At 35.4% G+C, this 25,454-nt stretch overlaps 1 protein-coding gene across 1 annotated transcript in view; it reads right to left on the reverse strand.

Moving 5' to 3' along the window:
- The window catches only part of VWA8 (von Willebrand factor A domain containing 8), a 188,140-nt gene that overhangs the window by 64,791 nt on the left and 97,895 nt on the right, over window positions 1-25,454 (reverse strand). The window contains exons 22-29 of the mRNA XM_062566964.1: window positions 23,026-23,101; window positions 22,200-22,335; window positions 20,810-20,929; window positions 18,615-18,820; window positions 12,950-13,101; window positions 4,893-5,001; window positions 3,826-3,964; window positions 2,528-2,730 (exon numbers count right to left, since the gene is read on the reverse strand). Of these exons, the coding sequence (XP_062422948.1) occupies window positions 2,528-2,730; window positions 3,826-3,964; window positions 4,893-5,001; window positions 12,950-13,101; window positions 18,615-18,820; window positions 20,810-20,929; window positions 22,200-22,335; window positions 23,026-23,101 (1,141 nt within the window). The remainder of the gene's footprint in view (window positions 1-2,527; window positions 2,731-3,825; window positions 3,965-4,892; window positions 5,002-12,949; window positions 13,102-18,614; window positions 18,821-20,809; window positions 20,930-22,199; window positions 22,336-23,025; window positions 23,102-25,454) is intronic.

The raw sequence follows: 25,454 nt of genomic DNA on the forward strand, positions 1-25,454 counted from the left end.
AACTATACTGGCTGCCTAGGCTCCTTTTGTAGTCAATGGAAAGAGAGAGGCATCTCCATAAGACAATTCACCTTAGCTGTTCTACCTCAGCTGGGATGAAGTACTCTCTCAGATCACCTTTATTCTTTCAATGGATACAAAAGATACTTAAATCATTAGCTTAGACCATACATCTACCTGCTAATGTCATAAGTAATAACTGATTTAATTTCATAAACAGCAATATCCTCCTGATTTCATAGGAGCACAAGGAAACCACATGACTTTTCCATGGCTCCATAGCAGGAAGAGTTGGGAATGAAACCTAAGCTCCCAGTGGAAATACTAAATTTCTTGAGACTCTCTCTTTTGATTCAGTAGAAATTGCAAATGCAGAGATCCCAACACATCAGCCCTAACATAAGAAAGGACGGCAATGGCTTTGAAGACTACAACAGCAGCATCCAGCTGACCTATGCTTTGGTCCCACATTAAAAAATCAGTCCCACACATATGAACATGCAATATATAAGAGAATCATAGATCATCATTTTTTCTGTGCAATATGCTTAACTTATACAAAAAATCTAAAATCACTTTTGAACAGTGTCCTAATACTGGCTTTTTTCAACTAAGTTTGCATTTTAATGAAACACATTTTCATACTTGATGAGGAAGGTCAATCTTTATAATTTTGCATAAGAAGTCTTAAGTTAATACAAAGCATTCAGAAATATAATAATTACTATACTAGCTTCCAGCATTGTAAAGACACTTATTTTCAGACAGGATGATACGATTTGTTCGACTACAGTACTTGCTAAGAAAAGCAAGACTGAAGTTGTCAGTATCTAAATTTTAAGTCAGAGAATAAAATGGCATTACAACTGAACTGAAGTGGACTGGAAAGGGGCCCTGAGTTTCCATATTCTTTCTGCAGAACAATCTTTTTTTTTCAGATTTTAATTCATACTTTCATTGAATATTATCTTCCATGAGGACAGGCAAAAAGAACCTCTGATAAAAACCACATTGCTGAAGCTGAAATTGAATACAACTATGATTTGATTAAGAATAAAACTTAGCATGAAAATTATTTTCATGGTAGGAATTTTAAAAGCTTGGAAAGCAAAGAGTATTGCTAAGCTTTATATTAAAGTGTGCAACATTCTAAATATTCTTAGACACAAGACAGACTGCCATCTGTTCTGCAATTTCCTGTATTGACTTTGCCAGAAAAGGCCAAGGATTGTTTAGAACTGAACAAATTGTTATGTGCATGTCAAAATAGGTCAAATGTTTTTTTCTGCAGGTGTTCAAGACAACTGTATTGACAGTAAAGAGTGTCCAAGGCAAAACTAAAGAAGAAGGCATACACAATCCTACCAAAAGCAGAAGAATCATATATTTTCTAAGTTATTAATTGTAGGGCTTGAGACCAGAAAGTGGTGTCAACACACGACAAACATTCTTGGAGCAAAAGTATAGCAGAGACACTCATTATGGAATGACTATAAACATATGGAATGACTTCTTAAACCCAGCAGAGTGTAGGAAAGGTTATTCTAAATTGGCAGCTCTTTCTCTGAGAATGATGGAAGAAATTCAGAACAACAAAAAGAAAAGGAAGAATGGCAACTAACAATAATTACCAGATAGAATGCTCCCTTCAAACCCCTGTGACTCACAGGCAACATAATAATCTGTTAATAACAATAACAACAACAACAACAATGACGACGTCATCAGCATTTTATCAACTGACCATAACAACAACAGCAACAATAACGTCATCAGCATTTTATCAGCTGATGTCCCTTTCCACTCCTGGGCAAAGAAATTTTTAAATTGGAAACATTCCAATCAGTCATTAATAGTAATTCCAAGTGGAAAGTATGCATTGCTTCACTCTGAAAACAACCTTCCTATCAAGCCAACACTGAAGAAGTCAGTGATTCTAAATTTGTATTGCTGATACACTAAATGCAGGGTTTATATAGCCTTCTTTCTAATCTTGATACTTGAGATGTTACAGAATGGGAAACATCAGGATTTGCAAAAAACCCTCAAAAATAGTGACATGATATAAATATAAGCAACATATCACTTTATGACTCAATAAACAAGTCTCTCTCATATACTTCTCAAAACGTAAAAAAGGGACAAAAAGGTTGGAAAGGTTCGAACATATGCTGCTCGTTTGAGACTCCCGAACTCAGCTATATCCCTTTCTCTGCTAAAGGCCTATCTATCAGCAAGAAGACTTGAAAAAGTAGTCAGAACTCCACTTCAGTGATGCAAAAGTATATGAAGGGATGTTGTAAATCAGCTAAGAAGTGCAAGAGAAAAAGCTCCACATTAAAAATAGAGCTGAAGCAACTCTGAAGGTTAAAATTAAAACGAGAAGGAGCACATTCAGTAAGTGGTAGACTTATCCAAGCAATTTCAATCTAAAGACACCTCAAGGATCCTACCTTTATGAAACTGCTTTCCACATCACTAAACATACTAACTATTGAGCTTTTTTTTTTTTTTTTTTCTTTTTTACCTGCTCTTCATGTAGAATGACTTGACCTTTGAGTGGATTTCCCAGCGGTGCCACAGTCACAAAAGGCTGCCAGACATTTCCAACTGTTCTGGGGAAGAGGTCATAAAAATCCACGAAGTATCCACTCTTACTAGAAACAGTCATAAAGTACAAGGAAACAGGATTGCATGTAGCAACATAAAGAACATTCTCAGCTTCATCTTCTGAAATAAGAAAATAAGATAAAATTAATGAAGAGTTATTGACATTGCACAATGCTCTTTTGAAAGAATATGTATCATAAACTAGGCAGATACATGGTTTCAGATTATACAGCAAAGCCTACAGCAAAATAGACATCGTTGACACAGGGAGATGCAGAAAATGTCTCTTGACACTAACAAAATGTTAGCAGGCAGAATCTTGCCACAAAGCTATTAACTCTTCAAACAAGTAGTCCAAGACTGTCTAATCTTTCTAAGACTCAAGACTGTCCAGACTTTCTAGTTTGTTTATAATCTGAGTCTTCCCTCCTTTTTGCCCTACCACAAGCCCCTTGCTTCCAATTACTATACTTAATAATTATATATGAGATGAATGGAAATTTCATATGGAAACCTTTATATACACCAGCTCTTGAATCACTTCAGAAAATTCTCAAAATTAAACCAAAGCTATGAAATTTCTCCTTCACTTTCACAAAAATTGGTGAAAATATTTGAAGTTAGAGCTACAAGCTGAAAAAGGTAATAATCTAGTACTGATCATTTCAATGTGTCTGAAATACACAATACATTTTAAACGTGTTTAATTATGAACCGTAAAAAAGGTTATGAATATTCCCAATGATGCAATTCTCTTTGGGAATAACAATTCTCATTTACACATAATACATAAGCAACACAGATAATTAAGTCAGGCTTGATCCAATCAGAAAGAATCTTAATCAGTATAAGCTCTGATTTAGTTTGAGAAGGATACATATCCTTACGGAGACCAGAATGTCTCAATGAAATTAGGCTCCCATTTCAATGGCTGATTATTTTTGTATTTTATCTACTGTTTTAAAAAAAGAAAATGGAGAAAGAGAAGCAACACTATTTGTCCTTGTACTCCACTGCAAAGATTCCCAGAAACACACACTACTATAAATACACTGAAGTGTTTTTATTGCACTCATATTGCCCTTATATATTCCAACAATGGCTGTCAGCAAGCACCTATGGTATCAATAGCCCAGTTCTTCCTCATCTCCAGAGTATTCCACATATTATAATATTGGGGACTGTTACAAAGGTTATTAGCTTTTCTTACTGCACCTTTCGTTACAGCAACATCACAAACTAAGTTAACTTCATTCAGAGGCAATGTCCAAAAAGCGAGCTCTTCTGTGAAGCTGAGGGACCTGGCTTCATGTCGTTCCACAGGAAATCCTTGAATATTTAAGTACACAGGTCCCTAAAACAAACAATAACAATGAGGGCTTGCTAAAGTATTTCACTCACCATTCTTTATGAAAATCTAGAAGTTTTTTTTCAAGACTGTTAAGGCTATTAACAATTGGAACAGACCAAATATTAAATAAATGAAAGGGAAACGGAAATGTTTTTCTGCAAGCTCTCTGAATTACCGATATACTGAAATACTGCCATTTTCTTTACAGTATACAAACCACGCCTTTCTTCCTCATTCTTTTCTTCGTTTGAAACCATCATTGCTCAGTGACACAACTGAGGTATCACAAACTGATCAAACACAGTCCATTTAAGGAAAAATCAGAACATTTTTTTCTCATAAAAAAGCTCAATGACAATTTCTGGTTAGGTAAAGTTAAGATCTCATTCTCACATCACATTTGCAGTTAAGTTGTTCCTTATTCACTGAATTAATAATTACTAAAGTTAAGCTGAAAAGAACTGAAAAGCTTTGGCTGCAGGTCAAATTAGACTAAAGATTCAGATTCAAATCTGGCAGTGCCAAGGTCTCGTAAGAATTCAACTGCATATGAAGTAAGAACAAAAAATAGCTTTCCTTCCAGTCTCAGATCTTATCCAAAAATTGAGTTGTGGGGGCTGAAACTGGCCACTTCCAAGCATCCAAAACAGCTTCCGAGTTCTTTCAAAAATGGCACTGTCAACATCCTCACAAATAGCTCAAAAACTTCTGACCAAATCTACTGATTTTAAAGCAAATCTCAAATTCTGAGGGCGGGGTACAAGAAAAAAATAAATCTTTTTTTTTTTTTTTTTTTTTAGTCAGAAAAACAAAGCGAGGTAACGAAGACAAAGAGCTTTGTACATTCTCTTTTTCCAGAGGAAATGAACCACATTCTAGGCTTTTCAGATCCCTATATATGAAATCTTATACATTAAAAAAGAACACAAACCTTTACATCTATTCTTTGAGTTTCTGTTGGACACAGCAGTTTCTGTCGTGCGCTTCCTGGGTCATCAATTCTCCAGTAGCCCGTAAATTTATGTTCTGGTAACGGCAGTCTGCAAAACAGCATAGAAGCAAATGAATTTTCATATTTATTAACCAGCAGGTAATATGTAATGAATCATTTAAGCAACAACATTTCTCCAACAAGCCACTTCTAAATATTCTCTTATAGAAAGTACTTCCTCACTAAAACATTTCATTTCTTTTACATTTTAAATTCCCCAAATTTTAGCCTTCTGGAATACTTATACAGTCACAGCCTAAACAGCATAATAAAAGAAGCCTATGACAAAATAGGGTCTCAAAAGTAAAACATTTTCAGTCTGAATTATTTTGAGGTACATAACAAAATATATCCAAAACATATCAAAATATGTCTCTAGGTTGGTTTATTCAGTTCAGGAAGGATGTGACAGCATCAATTAAAGGGGCTCCAGTACTTGGCACGTTCTCCTGAGAAAACAGCAAAATAATCACAGTAAACACAGTGGCAAATTCACCATGCAATAAAAGGAATGAACTCCTTCCCTACATTTTGCAACTGCTCACGTGAGCAAAGGCTGTGGTACACAGATGCGAGGGTATGTCACTGCCTTCTGCCATCATAGCCTACAAGAAAGGACTGGGACATCTCCAAAAGCCTTAATTAACTTTCTTGATGCAATTTCCTCATTTCTGTGCCTTTTAGTTAGGGAAGAAATATATTGGCCATAGGAAAACTCAGTTATACAGCAAAAGAAAATGATGGTGTATGACAAAGTAGCTTGACAGCAGACTAGGATGCCATTTTTTATTTCTTCCTCTGCTGGCTCTGAAGTGATTTGCAACAAATAAAAGAAATTTGACATTTCTAATTGGTATAAATACATCCAAGCTAATGAACTCATACCTTTGTGGTTTCTCTTATTTGGGAGAATAAGAATTACTTATTTGCTCCTAAACACATTTACTAAAACTGCATTTTGTGTTACAAGCAGTTGCATGTTACTGTCTGGCCACATACAGCAACAGAACTTGGCAAGAGAACTGAAGAAATTCCCTCTCCCAATTTCTACAAATATCTCCAAAGCCTATTTTAAGGAAGTTCTCTTAGAAAGTTTGTTAAAAGTCCATGCTTGGTCTTTTCTGTCCTGTCGGACAATGTTTTTTCCTGCTGTTGTAATTATCTACCCCTCCCTGCCAACCAACCTAGCACCTCTAAATATAAAAGGTTTGTTTCATTTCTTCTTGATATGCTTTCCAGAGTAAGAAAGGATTGCAAATCAAAAGCTCAGCTGAAATATATAAGAACTTTGGAGATTTTCAAATTGTTTTATTGACAGCTTAAAGGAAAAGGCAGGAAAAGGAAAAGGAAAGGGGAACACAGACTATTACCCTCTAATCTTTCTAACTCATGTAAGAAACATACATTACAATTTCCATATTGACACCATACCTCAACTAACCTGGAGTTGCCAGTACTCACAGGGAGACAGTCACTCAGTTTCCATCCCCATTCTGCATTTGGACCATCTGCCAAGGCAGTCAGACAGCCTAAGACAGTTTTTGTTACTTTGAAACGGAAAATAGATAGATGCCCTGGATCACTGACGCTCATAGGTGAATATCCAGCTGTCAGCAATCAGAACTTTTGGATATGCAATAAGAACAGGGAATTTTTTCCTTTCTTTTAGTCAAAAGAACCAGTAGAGTCTTCATTGCCTGTTTGTGGCCTATTTCAGAGTATCAAGAGATACCAGTATTTGGAGAATGAATGATTTATTTTGCATTTTTCCTCACTTCAGTTTGCATTTTTCCATTCTTTACAACTAACTAGTCTAGCCAGATTCTTCCAAAATTAAGAACAGAAAATAAGCCAGAGTCAAAAGAAATTCAAGTACAATATAGTTTAGGTTACAACATTGAAGACCATTAGGAAAAAAATGTTCAAGATGTACTATTTTAATACATGTGCAATTCTGTGATTCATGAAGATGGATTCATATTTGGCATTCATGCAGACAGAAAAAGGGCAAGGAGTCAAGTCATTAGATATGTCAGATTATCCATGAATGTGAATTCTCCATTAAGCTTCCATTTGGGTTTCAAAATGATTTGTTGGCAAAATTTTGTTTTTTTCTTGAGCCAAAACTGTCTTGTGTTGAAAAAGAAACAGAAGACTTTTTTTTGTTATGATGGCTATGAGTAGCATAACCTCTGATATGCCTATAATCAGCAATAATTGTTTCCTGTTAGCTCAATGGAACATTGTCTTCCACAAGGATTTGGATTTAGTTTTTAATTCTTTACACATTACTCCCATGGGCAATATCCAGAAATCAACGGGTTCCCTAATAACCATGAACACTTATTAAATTTTAAAATAAAACATATGTTAATAACCAGCTTTAATCAAGTCCTCTGCTTTATACAGCAACAGAATTACAGATTGCATTCCCAAAGAAACAAAACATTTCCACTCTGTTTCAGCTTTCTGGAGATTTGCTTTTGCTAACAGTTGCTTTCCCTTAGGAAAAGTAATTTCTCCTTTCTCCTAGATTCTTGAGGTTTTATTCACTTCCCTGCTTCTGAATGATTAAGTTTCTCTGGAGCAGCGGACTAAGCCATCATGAATGGCAAAGAGAAGGGAAAGGCAGACCATAATTTAGGAAAAAAACAGAATTTAGAAAACAAAGTTCCTTTGTCAAGAGTAATCTTTCAGGTTTCTCCTAGTTCTGCATCACTGCTTTCTTAGTGCTCTCATACAGATCTAGCCTAGGAAAGACTAAGAGTATTGAAGAAGCTGGTGGCATTAAAGGTCTTACGATCTATCTGCTTCTTAACGATTATCAGGAGCGAGTGTGAAGAGAGACAGAAACAACATGACCACACTGAAGACATCCATATTTCTTAACATTTTTCCTCTAGTGAATATGTATTATTTGCATTGGAGTAGGGAGACAATTTTCCTTGCCCAGGACTTACAGGTAACAAGCAAGTTTTGAAAATAACTTGAAGTGACAGTATTAGTAAAAAGCTTGACAAGGCACTCCTGCCACAGTGCAGTATTTCAAATTAACTGAATCAACCAAATACATTTTACATAAGAAAATGCAGAGAGAACACTAAGAAGATGCCACCACTGGCAAAAATCTGAGAAGCAAAGAGATCTGAAGGCTGTAGAAAAGTACACAGGTTGGGTAAGAATTCTGCTGAAATTCTATCGATACCTCCAATTGTAATGTACAGAATAAACCTTGATTTCTGCTTTCCTCAAAAGCTGGAAAAGGTTTATAGCACAGAAAACCTACATGACAGACTGCAGTAAGATTGTAAAAAGAGCCAAGACTTAAAAGGAAGTTCTAATGAATTATTCCTAGTCAATTCTTTCATTACAGATTCTGCAGGTTAAGACAAATTTAAAAACATTTTTATGTTAGTTTATTCTTAATTTTACATCCTGTTTTCCTACAAGAATTCACTGTTGTCTATAAAATGGTTATATAAGTGTAATTTTTGCTCAGAAAAGGTGATGTGCACAAGAACTACACTTGACACAGCAATTCTGTATGAAATTATTATTTAGTCAGACTTTTTTCATACACAGCAGTGTAAGGAGAGACAATCTGTCAAAAGGTAATTCTCTAGAGGCTTCTACTGCTGGAAAACTTTTCAAATTGGCATCTATAGTACGCAATTTCTTTTGACTTGTACCTTTCTGATTTTAGAAAATAAAGTCATTTTAGGCTAATTTTAGAAAGTCGATAGAACTTGCTTTATGAACTCATGCTTTTAACTTTTTGAGAAGATAGTGGAAAAAGGCTAAGAATCTTGTAAGAATAATTTTTCTGTGAATAAAAAACTCTCAAGTTGGCTATCGTAAATAGTATAGCTTCAGACATGAATTATTACAGGCAACAAAGCTATTTAATATGTGATCTCGTAAACCAGCTCCGTGTTGGAACTGAATGTATTATTCAAGGGCTTAAATAAGAGTCTGTGTTCTATTTAGCTAGACTTTCATCCCATCTAGTTTTTCAACTTGAATAAAATATAGTCTGAAACCAGGAACCTTCTTTACCAACCAGATCTCTGTATTTTATGCAAAAATCTTTTGATTAAAACATAAGCAGGAGACAGACAGAAAAGACTTATTTTATACCACTAGTTCCTTGACAGGCAACTGCAGAAACCCGTCTCTCCCTGTCCCAGTGCATAGGACAAACAGGAGACATGTATGATGAGGGCCAGATCCCACATTTAACTACAAAGCACTTGAAAGAGAGATTCTCAAGAGAACAGCACTAAAATGAGAACAACTCACTAAAATTTGGATAGGGTTACATTCAGTATGTAAAATGAATATTCAGGTTACAGCAAGCACTTGGAAATACATAGTAACAGCAGAAAAAAATGGAGTGGAAACTTCACTAAGGATGAATGCCAGAATTAGAGCTGTAGGCCATTTTATCTAGGAATTTCAAATGGTCTGAATTGTGCAACAAAATGGCATATTAAAACGAATACAAACATAACAGATGTTAATGGGAAGACACAGTTTCATTGTACACAAAGATAATGAATTACTAGAATGAGTTACGAGTTATCCGTTTTATCACTACATTTTGGCAATGCATGGTGGACAAGCCATTTGCTTCTCCCCTCAGAGAGAGGAAAAATACAAATTTCAAAAAGGTGATACTATGACACAGAGGCAATAAGCTGTACTGTACAATCACTCTGTTGTAAGCCAAAGATACTGAACGTATCGGTGTCTTGAAGAATGGCCGTCTTATCTCAAAACAAATACTCTTGGAAACAAAAAGGCTAAAGTATTTAGATGGGGGAAAAGTCCAGCATTACTTCACTTGAAAATAGTAGGAAAAACATTCTGCAGTGATAAATAATATAAACTAGTCCAATTCTGTAGCCTGCTGCACCATCATATTAAGTCTCAGGAATTAAGTAGAATCGTATTCATTTAATATTAGAACAGGAGAAACTTTCACAGAACAAATAAGCTGCAGAAGAATTGGAACTCATAATACTGAGCCAGTCTCTGAAAGAAAGGATATCTGAATGTTAACATTTTGCTTCCATATCTCTGAGTAGATGTGAGATTTTTCTGCAGGATATCTGTAATTTCAGCTTTGCAATTGCTTCAAAAACTCCTAGTACAGTGTGAAGCCATATAGGCAAAGTCCAACATATGACACTAATTTTGGAAATAAATGAAAATGAAATGAAATGAAATGAAGTTTCTACAAATGAAGATCTCACTTGAATCAATAACTACTGCAAGAAGTTTTGGCAACTAGTAACCACCTGATCTTCCCTTCAAGAGTAGCTATATTAGTTCCAGAGCCATAGCTAAAATTTCCATAAGGGTTACTGTTACATTTCCCTGTAATTTCAGTTGGATACAATCCTCAAAATTTATCCTCTTGAGACACTGCATTGTAGTGCATTGTTCATGTGTCTCATGTGTTCTAGTTCCTATGCTGACAGCAGTTACGTTTCAGCAGGGATTTAAATAATTCTGGCATCTACAGGTTTTTGGATTAAGTAATAAGTGACAGACAGAAAGGCTTCTTCAAAATATATTAAAATAAAGGATTCACAAATTGTTGGACCAATGGACATGTTAACACATGCTAGAGAGTACCTGTATAAAGGAGTCAGCATATCAGTATAACGACTTTCATGTCTTAGACAAGTTTCAAGAAAGGTAAGCATACTTGGATTCATAAAAGGGACTGCTGCATGAAATATGTCTACTACTCTACTCAGCTCTAGCAGGAACTACCCCATCCCCCAATTTCAGGTACAATGCTTAAAGATAGACATGGATGAGGTGGGGGGAAAAAATGAAAGAGAGAAACAAAAACAACCAGAGGCATTAAAAATAAACGAGAAACTGGGGAAAAATGGATGTGTTCAGTCTAGAGATGACTTTCTAAGGGCAAGGATATTTAAAAGCAAGACTAGCTTGCTTAGGGAGATCACAGAACTCCATCACTGAAAGCTTTAAGCTTGGACTAAGGCAAACATCAGATAAGAAGTGTTAAGGTTTTTTTCTGAAAGAAGTGGGATGGACTAGATTAACACCATTATTCTACCCTCGAATTCCTGCAAAACAGCATAGAGAAGGTCTGTACTCATACTTTAGATCTTTTCTGCCGTGGTCCAAACACTGTATCTGATTGCATCAATGAGTCCATCAAAGGAGCCTGCAATACAGGCTGGACTGACTTGGAGAGGTTACCCAGGCTTGCTTTAACTCCAAGGCAGAATCAGCTACATCTAAACTATTCCTGAAAGATGCCTCCATAACTCAGGGCGATCAACCTGTGGTTTGCAAGTCCCATAGGGTTAAATCTCATGATCAGCAGTAAGGCTGCCTTGGCATGAGTGGGGTAATCTGAAAACGTAGTTGTGGGGGCATGCAAGTGAGTTACTGAGACCAAGATCACTGTTATCACCAGAGTCAGGTGGTCAGCCCTGCCCACTCTGCTAAGTTGTTTTTATCAACTTCTTGTGAACTTCTCCTGCAGTTTCTCCTCCTCTTGGCCTTCAGTGTACAGTGTGGCTATCAATCAGATGAAGCTTTTGATGAGCCTCTTGCAGGGTCTTCTAGGTACAACCTGTCCTAACAAAAATAATGGATCTGAAATGATCAGGTGATCATTCCTGACTCAGAATGATCAGATCTTTTAATCCTTCTTCTGTCTTCTCTCTTCTAGACTGAACAGTCCTCAGTTCCAGCAGTCCTTCCTCTTATGTATCCTAAGCCTCTGATAATCATATTGTCAAGCAGTCCACTCCAATTCATCCATGCAAACCTACATCTAATACTTCTAAAAATTATATAAAATTTTTAATTGAAAATTTCTCAAAACCACAAATATTGTAATTCTCTGAAATAGAAGTTTCCAAGTGACTTTTAGCAAAGAAACTAGGTCAAGAATTCCAAGTGTGTGCTATCATTTTAATATATACTGTAGCAGACCAAGCATTGGTTCCCAAGGTACGTAATGCTTCAGTCATCAAAATGAAAAGGTTCACCACAGTCATTAGACTGCCATTCTTATTTTAATGGGTATATGTAGGATGCTAGGTATGATAACAGCAGTGCTCCAACAGGAGAAACCTACATACTGACACCTATCATCAAAATATCATGTCATGGGAATCAGTCCCACCTTAGCAAATATAGAAGTAATACATCCTACAGAAAATTGAGTTTTCCATAAACCCCTTCCAGTTCTTAAGAAAGCCTTCTTCATTAAAGGGAAATATTTGTTTCTCCATAAACAAATTAGGTATCAGAGCAGATACTCAAGCCAGACTAAGATTTCTAACTACTCTTCAACATGATTCACTTAAGTCGTTTCTCTGTGAAGTTTACAAGAATGAATTATATCTGTTTTCATTTTACAATTTAGTTTATTCAAAAAAAAGCTATTTTCATTCCAAACCCTGAAAAAGTACAGTGAAATGTGTCAACCACCAATATAATTAAAGAGTTCTGATATTCAGACACATCCCAAAATGGCTTAAACGCTTAAGTGTATTGTCATAGTCTGTAGGAGTATTTTTGTAGAACCTTTTGTAAATATTAAAGACAAAATCCCAATCCCACTGAAGACAACTTATTTCTTTTGCTAGTTCTGTAGGTGGCAAACAATAGGACAGGAATGGGTTGCAATTCAATTAAAACACACAGGAGAAGAAACAAGTATTTCCCTTTATTTATGTGTATCTGTTTACCATACAAACTATCAGTATGGACATGCACATTATCTAAAGATTAATATTAGTAATAAGCAAATACTCTATCATATAAATATTTTAAATGTTGTAACTCATTTGTAGTAAGCAAAACTTGACCAAAAGGAGAATTGGCTTCAAGTATTCCAGGCTGTTCTTAAATCGGTTAGCAGCAAGATAACAAAAACAAACCATCAAAAAAGTGATCGTGAGAGACCTGTCTTCTTAATATATATCTTATGTTACTCTTACTCCTTGGCCAGCTGTACGTTGGTTGGTTTTGCTCCAATAGGTATCCCATGTTTGTGCAAAGTGCTGATTAAAATTTCACGCATTTCTTTGTTGTAGGAGTCAAAGTCAAATACATTTCGAACAACATTGGCCAATCCTTCAGTTGGAAATTTCTGTGAAGAAAAATAGTCCCCCAAATTCTTTTATTGAGTATCTCTATTAAATTACAGCACATTATAAAACAGTTCTAACATGAAGAGTTTTAACAGTAACTTTGCTCAGTTTACACAGATGAACAAGTCATCAACACTTTCTAAATTTCCTGAATAAAGAAGGAACACCGATTCAAGTCAGAAAAAAGATACTGACACCAAACCTGAATTAGTTAAACAAGTAGGAAAAAATGATTTAAATTTTAGTCTTGTTTTAATAATCATTTTTATTCTACACCTAAAAAAAGATGGGATAACCTTTGAAACACAATGTAATTAAATAGAGCCTGTATTTTAAATTTAGAACTGCTTTCTGCTAACCTGGAAGATATGACACAAATACATGTATTCATGTACTCAATTACACAATTCATTTAACAATTCTGATTCTTAACATTGAATATAGAAAAGAAGAAGATAAATTGCTTATTTACCAAAAATGACTTTCAGCCATTGCTACCACGATGGATTTTAGTAGAAATGGAAATTCACTTAAGATAAATAAACATTTTTTTAATTAGTGAAAAATACTACCTGAAATGTGCTGACATAAGGAAAAAAGGTTCTTCAAACTTTCATTAGGATATAACTTTTGTTAGCGAACTGGACTGATGATTTATGGCCAGCTATGCCCTTCCATATTTCAGAACTAGCCTATTTCATTTTCCGACATCTATTAATTATTGCTGTACTACAAGAAGAAAATAAATTTTCCTGCCTTTTTATTTCCCAGGAGACTTATAAGCCTTGACAGAGCAGTCATTGAACTGATGTAGTGGAATAAACTGAAATGAAGAAAGGTGTTTTTTGTTTTTGTTTTTTTTCTCCCTATATAAAGTTGTCCTGTGCCATCCTGCTTAAAATGTCTACTTCTTACTGAATGAAACACACACTTCTTCCAACAGATGTTCTAACAAAAATATATATTTCAGATATACATTCCTTATATATTCAGTATAAATATTTCAGATGTGGCTCTTCATTATGATAAAGTGCAGCCAACAGCCACCAACCTATCTCATTCATGTAGCACCTACTGTTTTACCTGTGCTATACTAGAGACTGCAGAAACCTTGAAGTGCCTCAAATATTATCTTGTTTTCACTATTAGTTTCCAAGTATTTCCATGTTTTTCTGAATCATTCTGACATCAACACCCTTCTCCTTAATGAAAAGTACCAATAGCTCTGTGCCTCCTGTACCAGTAGGACATCTTGTAAAATTTATTTCCTCAAGTCTAACTGATCACCACTGTCAAAAAACTGGTCTGAATCTAAGTACTTGCAAAAAGGCCTTTCACCTCACTTATTAAAAACTGTAACTCTCTTGTTTCGATCAGTACAAATTTGAACACTTTTTAATAACTGCCTGGATAACTGCTCACTGAAGAAAGGCAATGTCAGTTCACTTGAAGAAAAAAAAAAAAAAAAAAAAAAAAAAAAAAAAATTTGAGTTGAACATTTTAAAAAAATCATTAGGTTTCTATTGATTTTTAAAACCAGATTACTGGAAAAAATATTGATCTCTCATCAGTCTGTCTGGTTCTCATTCAATGATTCCTTCCCTTACAAGCAACACCTCTGTGTGCACCTTTGAGCACTTGCACATTTTAGATTCTTTGCTATTTCTTATAATAATAAGTAACATGTTTTTTGCCTTAAATAATTTTATATTATACATATTTTATGCTTTATTTGACACAAAATTATTACAGAAATTGGCTTGGTGAAAAAACACTATTTTTACAGATTTAAATTTCCATGAGTATATGCATTGCTATAGACTTAAAAGGTACCAGCAAAAAAAGAGTTTGCAAGTATAAATAAGGAATCTTAAGTTACTTTATATACACTGAGGTAGGTGTACTGCACTCCTACCAGCACTTCTCAAAACAAAGTGATAATTTATTTGGTAACAAAAGATCTAATAAGTCTGTATTTTGGGGGATTTCTACCTTGTGTTCTCACTATCACTCACTTTCCTTTTCATGACTTCCAATCCCTGTGCATTTCCCATATCACCAGCACCATCCTAAAGGCCTAATTCTGCTGCCACAACACCCATAGATCTCCCTCCATCTGCTAATTCCTCCCTACCCTTGCCTTCCTCCTCCGTCTCTGAGGCCCTCCAAGGAGTTTTGCCAGCTCCTCATTTGTCCTGTCAGCTGGGCAAGACCTACGACATCCTGGAGCTCGACCTGCACTACGTGCACGTTAATCGATTAACCAGCGCTTCGTGTTTGGTGGGCATCACCTCCTGCCAGCCCAAACAGCTGAACTCTCCCCCTGCCTTTCCTTTCACAGGGAAACTAATGTCAGTCTGCTCCTCTCTGTTACACAGCCACTGATTTTGATTAAACCTGTGGAAGCCTAATTATCTCTGAAAACTGGTGACTGAGATTCACTGCAGTTGGTCAAAAGGGTAAAAATCTATTGGGGTGGGAGGGGGCAGCAAGGAGAGAAAGGGATGCAGACTGCAACTGGATAAGCCTACTTTTCCTTTGAGACTAGGCTGAACAGAAAAAAATAAATTAAGCACATTTATCTTAGCACAAAACTTTACTGAAAAGGTTCAAAAGCCTGATAACTGGCAGATTCCAGAGCCAGAAGGCAGCTTACACATCTAGTGTCTGAAAAAGCAATCTCAGACAAACAAGACAAGACATACCAGAAATATCTTATTTCCTAAGCTCAATAGAGTCAGTAGAAAAGCTATTTCTGTTTAATTTGGAAGAATGTGGCTTGTCTAATTAACACCTGCCATGGATACTGGGTGAACCTGGACTCTGCAAAATGACACAGAAATGGTTTAGGAAAACTTGTAAATTAGACTGCATAGAGACAGTGGAGGAAACCTAATGGAGAACAGAGATGACGACTTACTGAAAAACCATTATTAGCATAAATACCTCTAATATTTGACACAATCTGACAATTGCAGGAGACTGGGACTACAAAGCTATATTTAGGTTACTTGCTATCTAAAGCTGCAAGACCTAAATTAAATCAATGGTGGGAAATAGTTGCAACATCCAAGTTAGGCAACTGCAGTAGACAATTTTCTTCATGCCTGCTGTTATAGGTCCTCAAACCAGCTTGGCAGCCCAAGCTTCATCAAAAAACCTCTTTCATTAAGAAATACTCAGCACAGAATGCAGAATCTAAACTACAGCTACAATCTAAGTGCTACGAGTTCCGTATTTGCATAATCACTATGCAAAAATGCCCTTATAAATACATTGTAGACAAAATTCTATATGTTTAAGACCACAGTTAATCAGAGTACAGAGATTAGCACAGTTTAATTCTATGTTGATGTCACAGTAATCAGAATATTCTCTAAACTGAGTAGCCCCAATGCTCAGATGCGCTTTCGGATAAGAGTAATCAACAGCAATTATTTCTCCCAAATTTCCAACCCTTTTTTGAAGGAGCAAAAAAATACCAAAATTATATGAAAGAAACCAAAACAACAGTACAAAGGAATTGGGGCTGTGGAACTGCTGTAAGGCAAATTGTTTAACAATATGACTAACTTCCCTCCTTCCTTCCTAAGGACCAGCAATTTCATTGACTCATTTCCCTCCTTCCTTTCTTCCTACCTGAAGACCTAAAAGCCTCTTACTTTAGAAAAACCATTATGCTTATATTTATTGTTTACATTTGCCTACTCTCAGCTTTTTATTATTTAGATTGAAAAACAAGTTACGGTAAACAAAATGCTGAATTCTCTTCAAAGACACTGGGATCTTGAAGACAAACATTATAGAAGAAATCAAAGATGCATTTTGGAGACATATTTGAATATTTACAGTTGACTTTGAAAGAGGCGACAAAAACAAACAAAATACACTCCCAAACCTTCCTCTCTTATCCATGTCCTGTGCCAGTTTCCAGTGACCACACTAATCTGCTCAGGTGAAGGAGGCACTAGCAGAAAAAACCTGTCTTTAAGACAATTAGCAATGCAGCTCTTCCAATCTTCTACTGGATGCTGTTCACACACTAAGAAAAGAAGTCCCTGTGTTTTGACACCAGCTGGTGATAGAGGGCACTGCAGCTACAGAATATTTGGACACAGGAAATGAAGGAAGGAAGGTAAGAAGGTAGAAAGGAAGAGCCAAAGATTGAAGACAGGAAAAGGATCACTTAACAAAAACCCTTACACAGCAGCTTTTCAGCAGTACAGTAATTATTCCTTGATTTGTATTTTTCCAGTTTCATTTCAGACGTGTGCTGAAATACACCAACAGTACCATCAACATGGTATGTGTTCCTATCAATATGGTAATACCTATCAATTGGTGTTGCTAATCCTAATAAAGTATTTCATTTACAAGTTTATTTGGGTAGATTTCTCAGCTTTTATGTCAGAATTTTGTTAATCCTGAGTATAGAGTTATTGTTCATGCGTTTTTCTGCATTTCTATTTCAGTAGCTCTGTTTCACCAAGTCTCAAGACCTCGTGGCACGCTACAGACTACAGAACACAAAAATCTCCTCCCCAAAAGTCTAGACAAATTGAAAAACTTAAGAAAACTCTAAGCTGCAGGACCTAATGTATGTCTATATGGGTGAATATGAACAAAACCACAAATTAAAACTATCATGCAGCCCTATTATATTATGCATTGTTAAACACAGAAAGAATAGGTCAAAGAATTTGAGAAATTATATTCTAATCATAATAATTACATGAATACTTCCACTAAATTTTTTAATCTAGGATTCAATAATCCAAGAAATACACTGTAAAAAATAAATTACCTACTTTATGATTATAAATAGAAGAAAATATTTCAAAGAAGATTCAAGTATTTTACATTTCAAATACCTCAGACAAAGGATATGCCTCAATTTAAAAGATGTAAGTCCAAATCTATTGCTATTTTAAAAATGTCTTTATTAAACTAGTAATTCAGCATTTCATACTTAAAATACGTGCAGGAAGCAACCATGGTATCCAAACACCTGTTGGTTAAGTCACTATCCATGTAACATTTTCCTAAAACAATAGTAATACTTCATGTGTTGAATTTACGCAACGGAGTCTCCCCAGTAGGATGATTAAAAACAGAAGTTTCATAGCTGCATAAACAGTCACATTCTTCTTAAAGTATTGTACATTAGATAGGGAATTTTACAATGTAGACTAGTACAACAACGCATACTGCTTTCACTTTATCATTACCATATATTAAACACAGTGGAAAAACAGAATCACAAGTATTTTGTGCATCTTTAAACAAACATGCACAAGAAATAACTACTTGTCTACAACTGTGATCCTTGCCCTAAGAGTATCCAACTGTCTGAATGTGCTTGTTCTTTCAAAATGCAAATCTTTTAAATGAAAATTTGAGTTCATTGCTAGTAATTTTTAATATAATATTTGAAGGTTTTAGAAATGATATGCCATTACGGTTCATGCATTTTTGTTTCAATTTTATGGAATCTGAATTTGATGTACAGTACCTGTAAATGTTTTACAATATTCACAACTTCTCTAGTTGAATAGGGATAGTTAATAATTCCTTGGTCAGCCAAACTCCTGAGCTCTCCAAAAGCAGATACCAATTTTTGAAGTATTGGCTCTGGAACATTAGGACCATACTGCCTGAGCATAGCCAATTCAGACTGTGGTTTGGGATTATCAACAGCATGGCAACTAAAAATGTCCCCTAAAAGAGAAAAGCACAGAGTTAAGTAATTTGCAAAGACAGAGCATAACAACAGCCTCTTTAAGTTCCATACAGCAACTTAAATGGAAAAGTCAAGAAGATGCTGTTTGTTGAAAAAACAAACAAATAAAAAAAAACACACCACTTTGAAAAATACATAGGATGCATTTGTTATAAAGAACACACAGGTTCCAGAAAACACAGAAGTCCCTCCTATCCTTTCCTGAAGGTGATCACAAGGGAGAAATTAACTTCAAGAAGAAACATAAATCAAGTGAATGTTGAAAGAAAGAAAAGATGTCAAGAAAAAGAATTTTAAAGAAAGAATAAGACAGGTTGAGTGGGACCAGTCTGTGAATGCTGTGAAAATATCAGCAGATTCAGGTAAATCTGGATACTCAGGAATGCCCTAAAGCAAATCCTGTGAGGTCTGGAAGAAATATTGGATTTCTCATTTCCTTCTTGAGGTATACACCTCAAAGTGTGGTAGGTAATTTGTCAAGCTAATCTTTACATAAATTTGCATTATACTTGCCCCACTCATAAACTCTGTAAGAATTCATTTGTAAAGAATATTTAAAAATCATAAAAAACTGTGCAGAAGCATGATTGAATTTTGCTGAAAAAGGAACTGGGTTTGAAGCAGAGAGATCCCTTGGCTTGAAAAATAAAATCAACAAGAAAGGCAAAGGTCAGGGTTCAGATTTTTGTCATGTGTGGCAACTCTAACAATACTGGGATAATCATTTTTCTTTGGAGTGTTTGTATGAGAAAGGAGGGAAATTAAGTCATGGAAATAATAAAAACATCTTGGAGCAACATAGCTGAGGGAAATTCGATTCCTGTGGGTCTCTGACATGGAATGCTCATTCTCTGGAAACTATACCTGAAAAACAAAAATCTCTTTTGCAATATTGAGTTGTGCTTGCTCCTACTTTTATGATGTACAATATTATTTATTGCAGAATAAACCTAACAGCCAAAATATCACCAAGTGTGGGATTCAACTAACAAATAAATAAAGACACACAAATCAAGGTACCTGCACATAAGTGGCTAAGCTAAAAAAGACAGTAAAGTCAGTGGAGTCTGGAGAGGTGTTCAGCTAGTACTCCAAGTTTAATACTGCCAAAACCTTGCCACAGATGGATTTAGACTAACCTAGATCGGTGCCTTAGCACAGGCTAATACACACACTTCTTCATTACTTACCCTTGCACAGTACCAATTTCTCTTAGATCCCTGTTTTTGCTGACAGTTGAAGCTGCGGGGAATCTTTTTGCTGCTATATAGGATTTTCAGGAACAAGAAAGCTTGTTAAAAAGAAACTGCTGTTGATATAAAAAGCTTTGATGTGATTATTTGGACATGGTTACATGAAACCAGGATGACTTCAATATCTTGTCAGATATATATGCTTTAAGAAGGCCTATCATCCACTTGCCATGGGCATGAAGAAGCTACTAAGGATTAACAAGAAAGTGACATAATGCTAGCGCTATAAAAGACAGTAGCCACTCTTCAGGGAGAGAGAGAAAACAATGCTCCATCATGCTCAACTCTTCTGAAGAGGACAGCACTCGGACAGTGGCTTGTTTGATACAGGAAAATCAGTGGACAGGTGTATTAATCATTGGTGTGAGGTATCAAACTGCTTATAGCTTATGTTTTTCTTATACTTGTATACAATATAGACTCATTATGAAAAACTGCTTGTATCTTTGTCTGTCTTCTTAGATTCCATAAAACAACAACTCTTGCTGTAACACAGATGACTACATATAGGTGTCCAGGGTAAGCTCAGACACTTACATTAACATACTGAAACTGATGTGTGTCTTCAGGTTGAATCCTACCCCGAGTGTCTTACATGAAACGCAACATTTATGCCCATAAGGATCTCCTCTCCCCATGAAATCTAATGAAACATAGATAGTCAATCTATTTATCAGTTCTATTAAAGCTCACCATTTAATATGAATCACTTACCTAGTGTGCCAAAAAAGTCATTACCCAAGAAAGGAAATCCAGGTCTGTTTGCTAGAACTATCATTCTAAAATCAGGATGAATTACTATTACATTTTCTCTCCCCTGCACATTAGCATGATCTGCAAAACAAGTAAAATTTAATAAATACATATTTAAGTTTTGTGATATATCAGCCAACTACAAAAAGACCTTAACAGTTAAAACAAACCTCTCAGCAACTTAATAGCATGTCCTTCGCCTATGAGTGCTCTAGGTTTCATTTTAAAATTTCTTAATTTGTTTCACAAAAATTTAACTGAATTGTTTCACTTAAAAAAAAAAAAAAAAAAGCATCAGCTGTTCTTGGAATGGGGACTACTAGTGCTATTCATACTTAATTTAACCTTGCTGAGGGAAGTGGTGAAGAAAGTATCTTTTTATAGAGAGCTGGCATCTTCTGGTTTGGGAAAATAGGACTGAAATTTGCCCTGAATATATTTAAAAAGTCCGTGAAAAGCCAGAGACACATGTGAAGGCTCGATTTCTTGAGAATCAATCAGACTGGCTCCTCTTGCTCCCTGGCAATACGTCTCCATTGGCACAAGGTATTTGGGAATCCTTTTACCTCATCTACAAAACTACAGTATTAAGTGCGACTGGCTAGCAAGATATTAAAAAAAAAAAAAAAAAGGCAGCCCATCTACAGTTTATAATCACAAGCACAACTCAATATTGTGCCATCGAAGTGTTGACTCATTACATAAAGTACAGTGTCTACTAACATCAAAAGGGCCCTGGTCTTTCTTTGAAAATTTATAAAAATTATTTAGCTCTTGCAATACATGTAAATAAAATTCCAATTAAAAAAATACTCTTCAGGAGTATTCAGGAAATCTTAAAGTAATGATAACACACAGATATTTCATTAGATAAAACTCTTCTAAAAAAAAATCTACTTTAAATATACTCTCATCTTTACTCCTGGATCTTTCCTGGATTTCTCTGGGGAAAATTACACCCTAACTATTCAGACAAGCAGAAAAAAAACTCATATTTTGGTCAATTAGATCTGTATTTTTTATTGTGAAGAGTCATCAAGAATTCAATTTAGTTTTTTTTTTTTTTAATTCCTTAGAGTTCATGATAATACTAATTTAAGAAAATATTTGTGGTTGTTGTAGAAGTAGCTTATGAAGTAATCTTTGAAACACAAACATTAGACATCTCAGACATTTAAAATCATTCTCTATGGAAAAAAAAATCACTCCAAATTCTTTAACTGAAAACCTTTTGGCAGCAAATATACCCATTTTTTCGATTTATACTCTTCTGGGGCTCTAATTAATAATGTAATTGCTGAAAAAGGCATCTTTTTTTTTATTGTAAATGATCAAAGCACTATCTACTTACTGGCAACAATTCGCCTTCCATCTGACAAAACCATTTCTCCACTTTCTACTAAAGTTTTCAAGATACAGGTAACATTTGTTGGTGCTTTGTCTGCTTCATCAATTACCAAAATATGTCCAAACTTCACTGCTTTTACCTAGAAAAAAATCAAATCATCACAATCTTCCAAAGAAATCTGCAAGAAACTACTACTGACTTCTCAGTTGGTAATAGCAAATATGTCAATGGCACTGACAAGAAAGGAGTCAGAATAGGAGGATAAAGTATGACCTGAACTGCTGCAGACTGAAAAAAGAGGAAGTAAGAGAGACAAGAAAGAAAGGTTTTTTTGGCACATAGATGGAAAGGACTGTGTTAAAGAGGGAAGTCAGGATCCTGAATGAAGATAAATTGGAGTATGGACAGGAAAGTGCATGAACAATCTGGGTCTAACTGTCGACACGAAGCTGAAAGAACTTAAGAATAGTGGTAGGACTTATCTGGAGTTCAGCATAGTGGGTTGGTGCAGGGCGTTTTTAGATACTACAGGAGAAGCAGGAAAACATACATCAGGTAGAGTATGTCAGGTTAACGTAGACTAAATTATTTTTCATGCTTACGTTGTGTGTGCAGACTCCCAAGATTAGTATCCTATTCAGCAGCTGGGACAGAAAACTTGACCAGTGTGAGCAAAGTTAACGTTAAGGATGTGTTACCACACTTGCTAACTCTCTCATGAAATAATCAAATCACAAAGGATTTTTGTATTTGAAAATGCCAGTATGCTTCACAATTCATTTTAAATGAAAAGGTTTTCCAAACATACAATCAAAATATAACTACTGACCAGTGGTGAATCTTCATATATAATAAGCCCATCTTTAACAGAAGGTTGCAATGTAAGGCTTTGTACAGTGGTATCCCTGAAAAGTGGAAAAACAAAGTATTAATTGAAATACACTGGAACTTCAGTCACAGCAAACTCCAAAATGAATATATGACGCTGAAAAGTCTGTTTTTTTTTCTTTTGTAGGAGGAACAATATCTCTATTTTTTAGAATTTGTAAAGAACTTAAACTGAGACCACCAGTGTGGTAGCTTGTTGGTCAAGGAAGAGCATCATAGCAGCTCTCAATCTCTCATAAACCGCAGAAATGAAAACAGAGATATATGACTACTATTACTACTACTTCTAGTTACACATGTTTACACTACCATTTACACGACGAACAGGAAAATCTCCCCAGAAGAAACAAGCAGGAATTCACCATATCATAGTGAAATTGCTAATATTTTAGTAGCTCTTTTCCACATGACATATCACCAGGAAAAAGTAAGACTAAAAATACTCCTGTGGAATTCTAAAAATCAACTATTTTTAGTTCAATCTAAACTGTACCAGATGGAATAACTTTTACTAGCACATGCTACATTTTGTATCATAAACAGTGTAAGTTCTGGGATGGGATGGAGAGGCTAAAATAGCATAGCATTTCTTTTTGATAATCTATTTGTGGCTAAATTACTCAAATGTTTTTTTCCTTCAAATTTAAAGCAGCTTAATAAAAACCTGTAATGAGAATATTCCTTAATCTTCATTATCATCATCTATTTCAATCAACACTGAATGTGCAGATAAACGAAAAACAGTCGCAATTCAGAAAGGTCCAACATGAGAGATCTCTTCAAATCACATTGGATTTGCCTCTACACCTCATGGCAGGAACTGGGGAGAAACCCTCCTGATTCTACGTCATTCTTGTCAAAACCCTCAGATAGTCAAGATTCATAAAATCAGCCCCATATATCTTCGGGTTCTGAGAGAGAAACGAGCTAAGGAATAAACCAGAGGTGGGAGACAACTGAAGGTGCCTATGCTTCCCACAGTTCCATAAGCAATAGGAAATGCAGTTCAGTCTTCGGGTACGTATGCTATGCAAGCCCTTTACTCCTATACTTCAGAATTTGGATTAGCCAAATTCTGTGTCAGCAGACGGATGAGCTGTTCACATGACAGAATCAGAAAGCACAGCCACATTTATGCTGCTTGAGATCCACATGCTGGTCAACAGGTAAGGTTGGTAAACCTTGCATCAGGTGTAAGATTTGATCTCTTACCTTTCACCGCCATGCAGTGAAAAACTGCATATAAAAAACTATTTGTTTAAGCTAAGCTGACTCATTGTTCCAAATGACTATCTTACTTCTATCTTTAATTTTGTAGCACCGTGTAAAAAATCAACAGTATTCTGATAAGCTCCATGCACACAGGAAATCAAACATAGTACTATTTGCAGTAAACCACTAAATGGCCAGTTTCCAATTACGGTTTAAAACTGACAGCATAACATGCAAATTTCCTCAATTTGAAACTCCCGTCAGCAGGATTTCTTTCCCTAACAACTCATACTTCCTTGTTTAGCTTTAAACTTTAGCTTTAACGACTGATTTACTCCAATCTCTCCCATGCATAGCAATAAAGTTCAAGGAGGAAACAGAGCTATTTAATATCTGGCTACTTCATTTAGACTTTGATCTGGGAGAGAAAAGGTTAAAAAGTCGAGCTTTCCTCCATCATTTATCTCCAGCACTGCAGCCTCTCAAAAAAAGTAGAACTTCCCAAAAATAATTATATTCATATTGTATTTATATGCAACAAATGCAGCTCTGCATAATTTTTAAAACCACTTAATCCTTTTTCTTAAAAAAAAAAAAAACACTAAGAAAACAAAACCAAAGCTTCTATTGTCATTCTTCTTGCTCACCCACTTCTATATCAGACAGAGAAATAACTAATGGAAGTAGCAATGACAGACCAACAACATTTGTTTCTTGGGCATAAATTACTTAGGGACTAAATTCTCAGACTGCATGCACTAGCCTAGCCCTGCAAACAGCTATCACTCCTCATTTGCACTACATAGTTGTAGCTGTAGAAAAGAATCCATGGAGAAAAAAGAAAATATTTTTCAAACCTGAACTGTGAGACTGCGAGTTCTTTAAAGTAAAAGTACAGTGAGAAAATGAGAGGATTCAAGGAAATCTTAGGCTAAGAATAAGGTAAAGGATGCTATGGCACCAGCCATAAAATGCAAAAAAAAAAAAAAAAAAAAAAAAAAAAAAGTGAACAGAATATGGGAGGAAAGGAAGATATCCATAGTGCGGCTGTAGATAGGCACAGGTGACAGTGGAAGAAAAAAAGAGAATTGTAAAATGTAAATGTAAAACAGTGCTTTACTATAACACAAAATAATGTATTTTAATTCGGGTGAACTG

Source organism: Rhea pennata, chromosome 1 (assembly GCF_028389875.1).
Source record: "Rhea pennata isolate bPtePen1 chromosome 1, bPtePen1.pri, whole genome shotgun sequence".
NCBI lineage: Eukaryota > Metazoa > Chordata > Aves > Rheiformes > Rheidae > Rhea > Rhea pennata.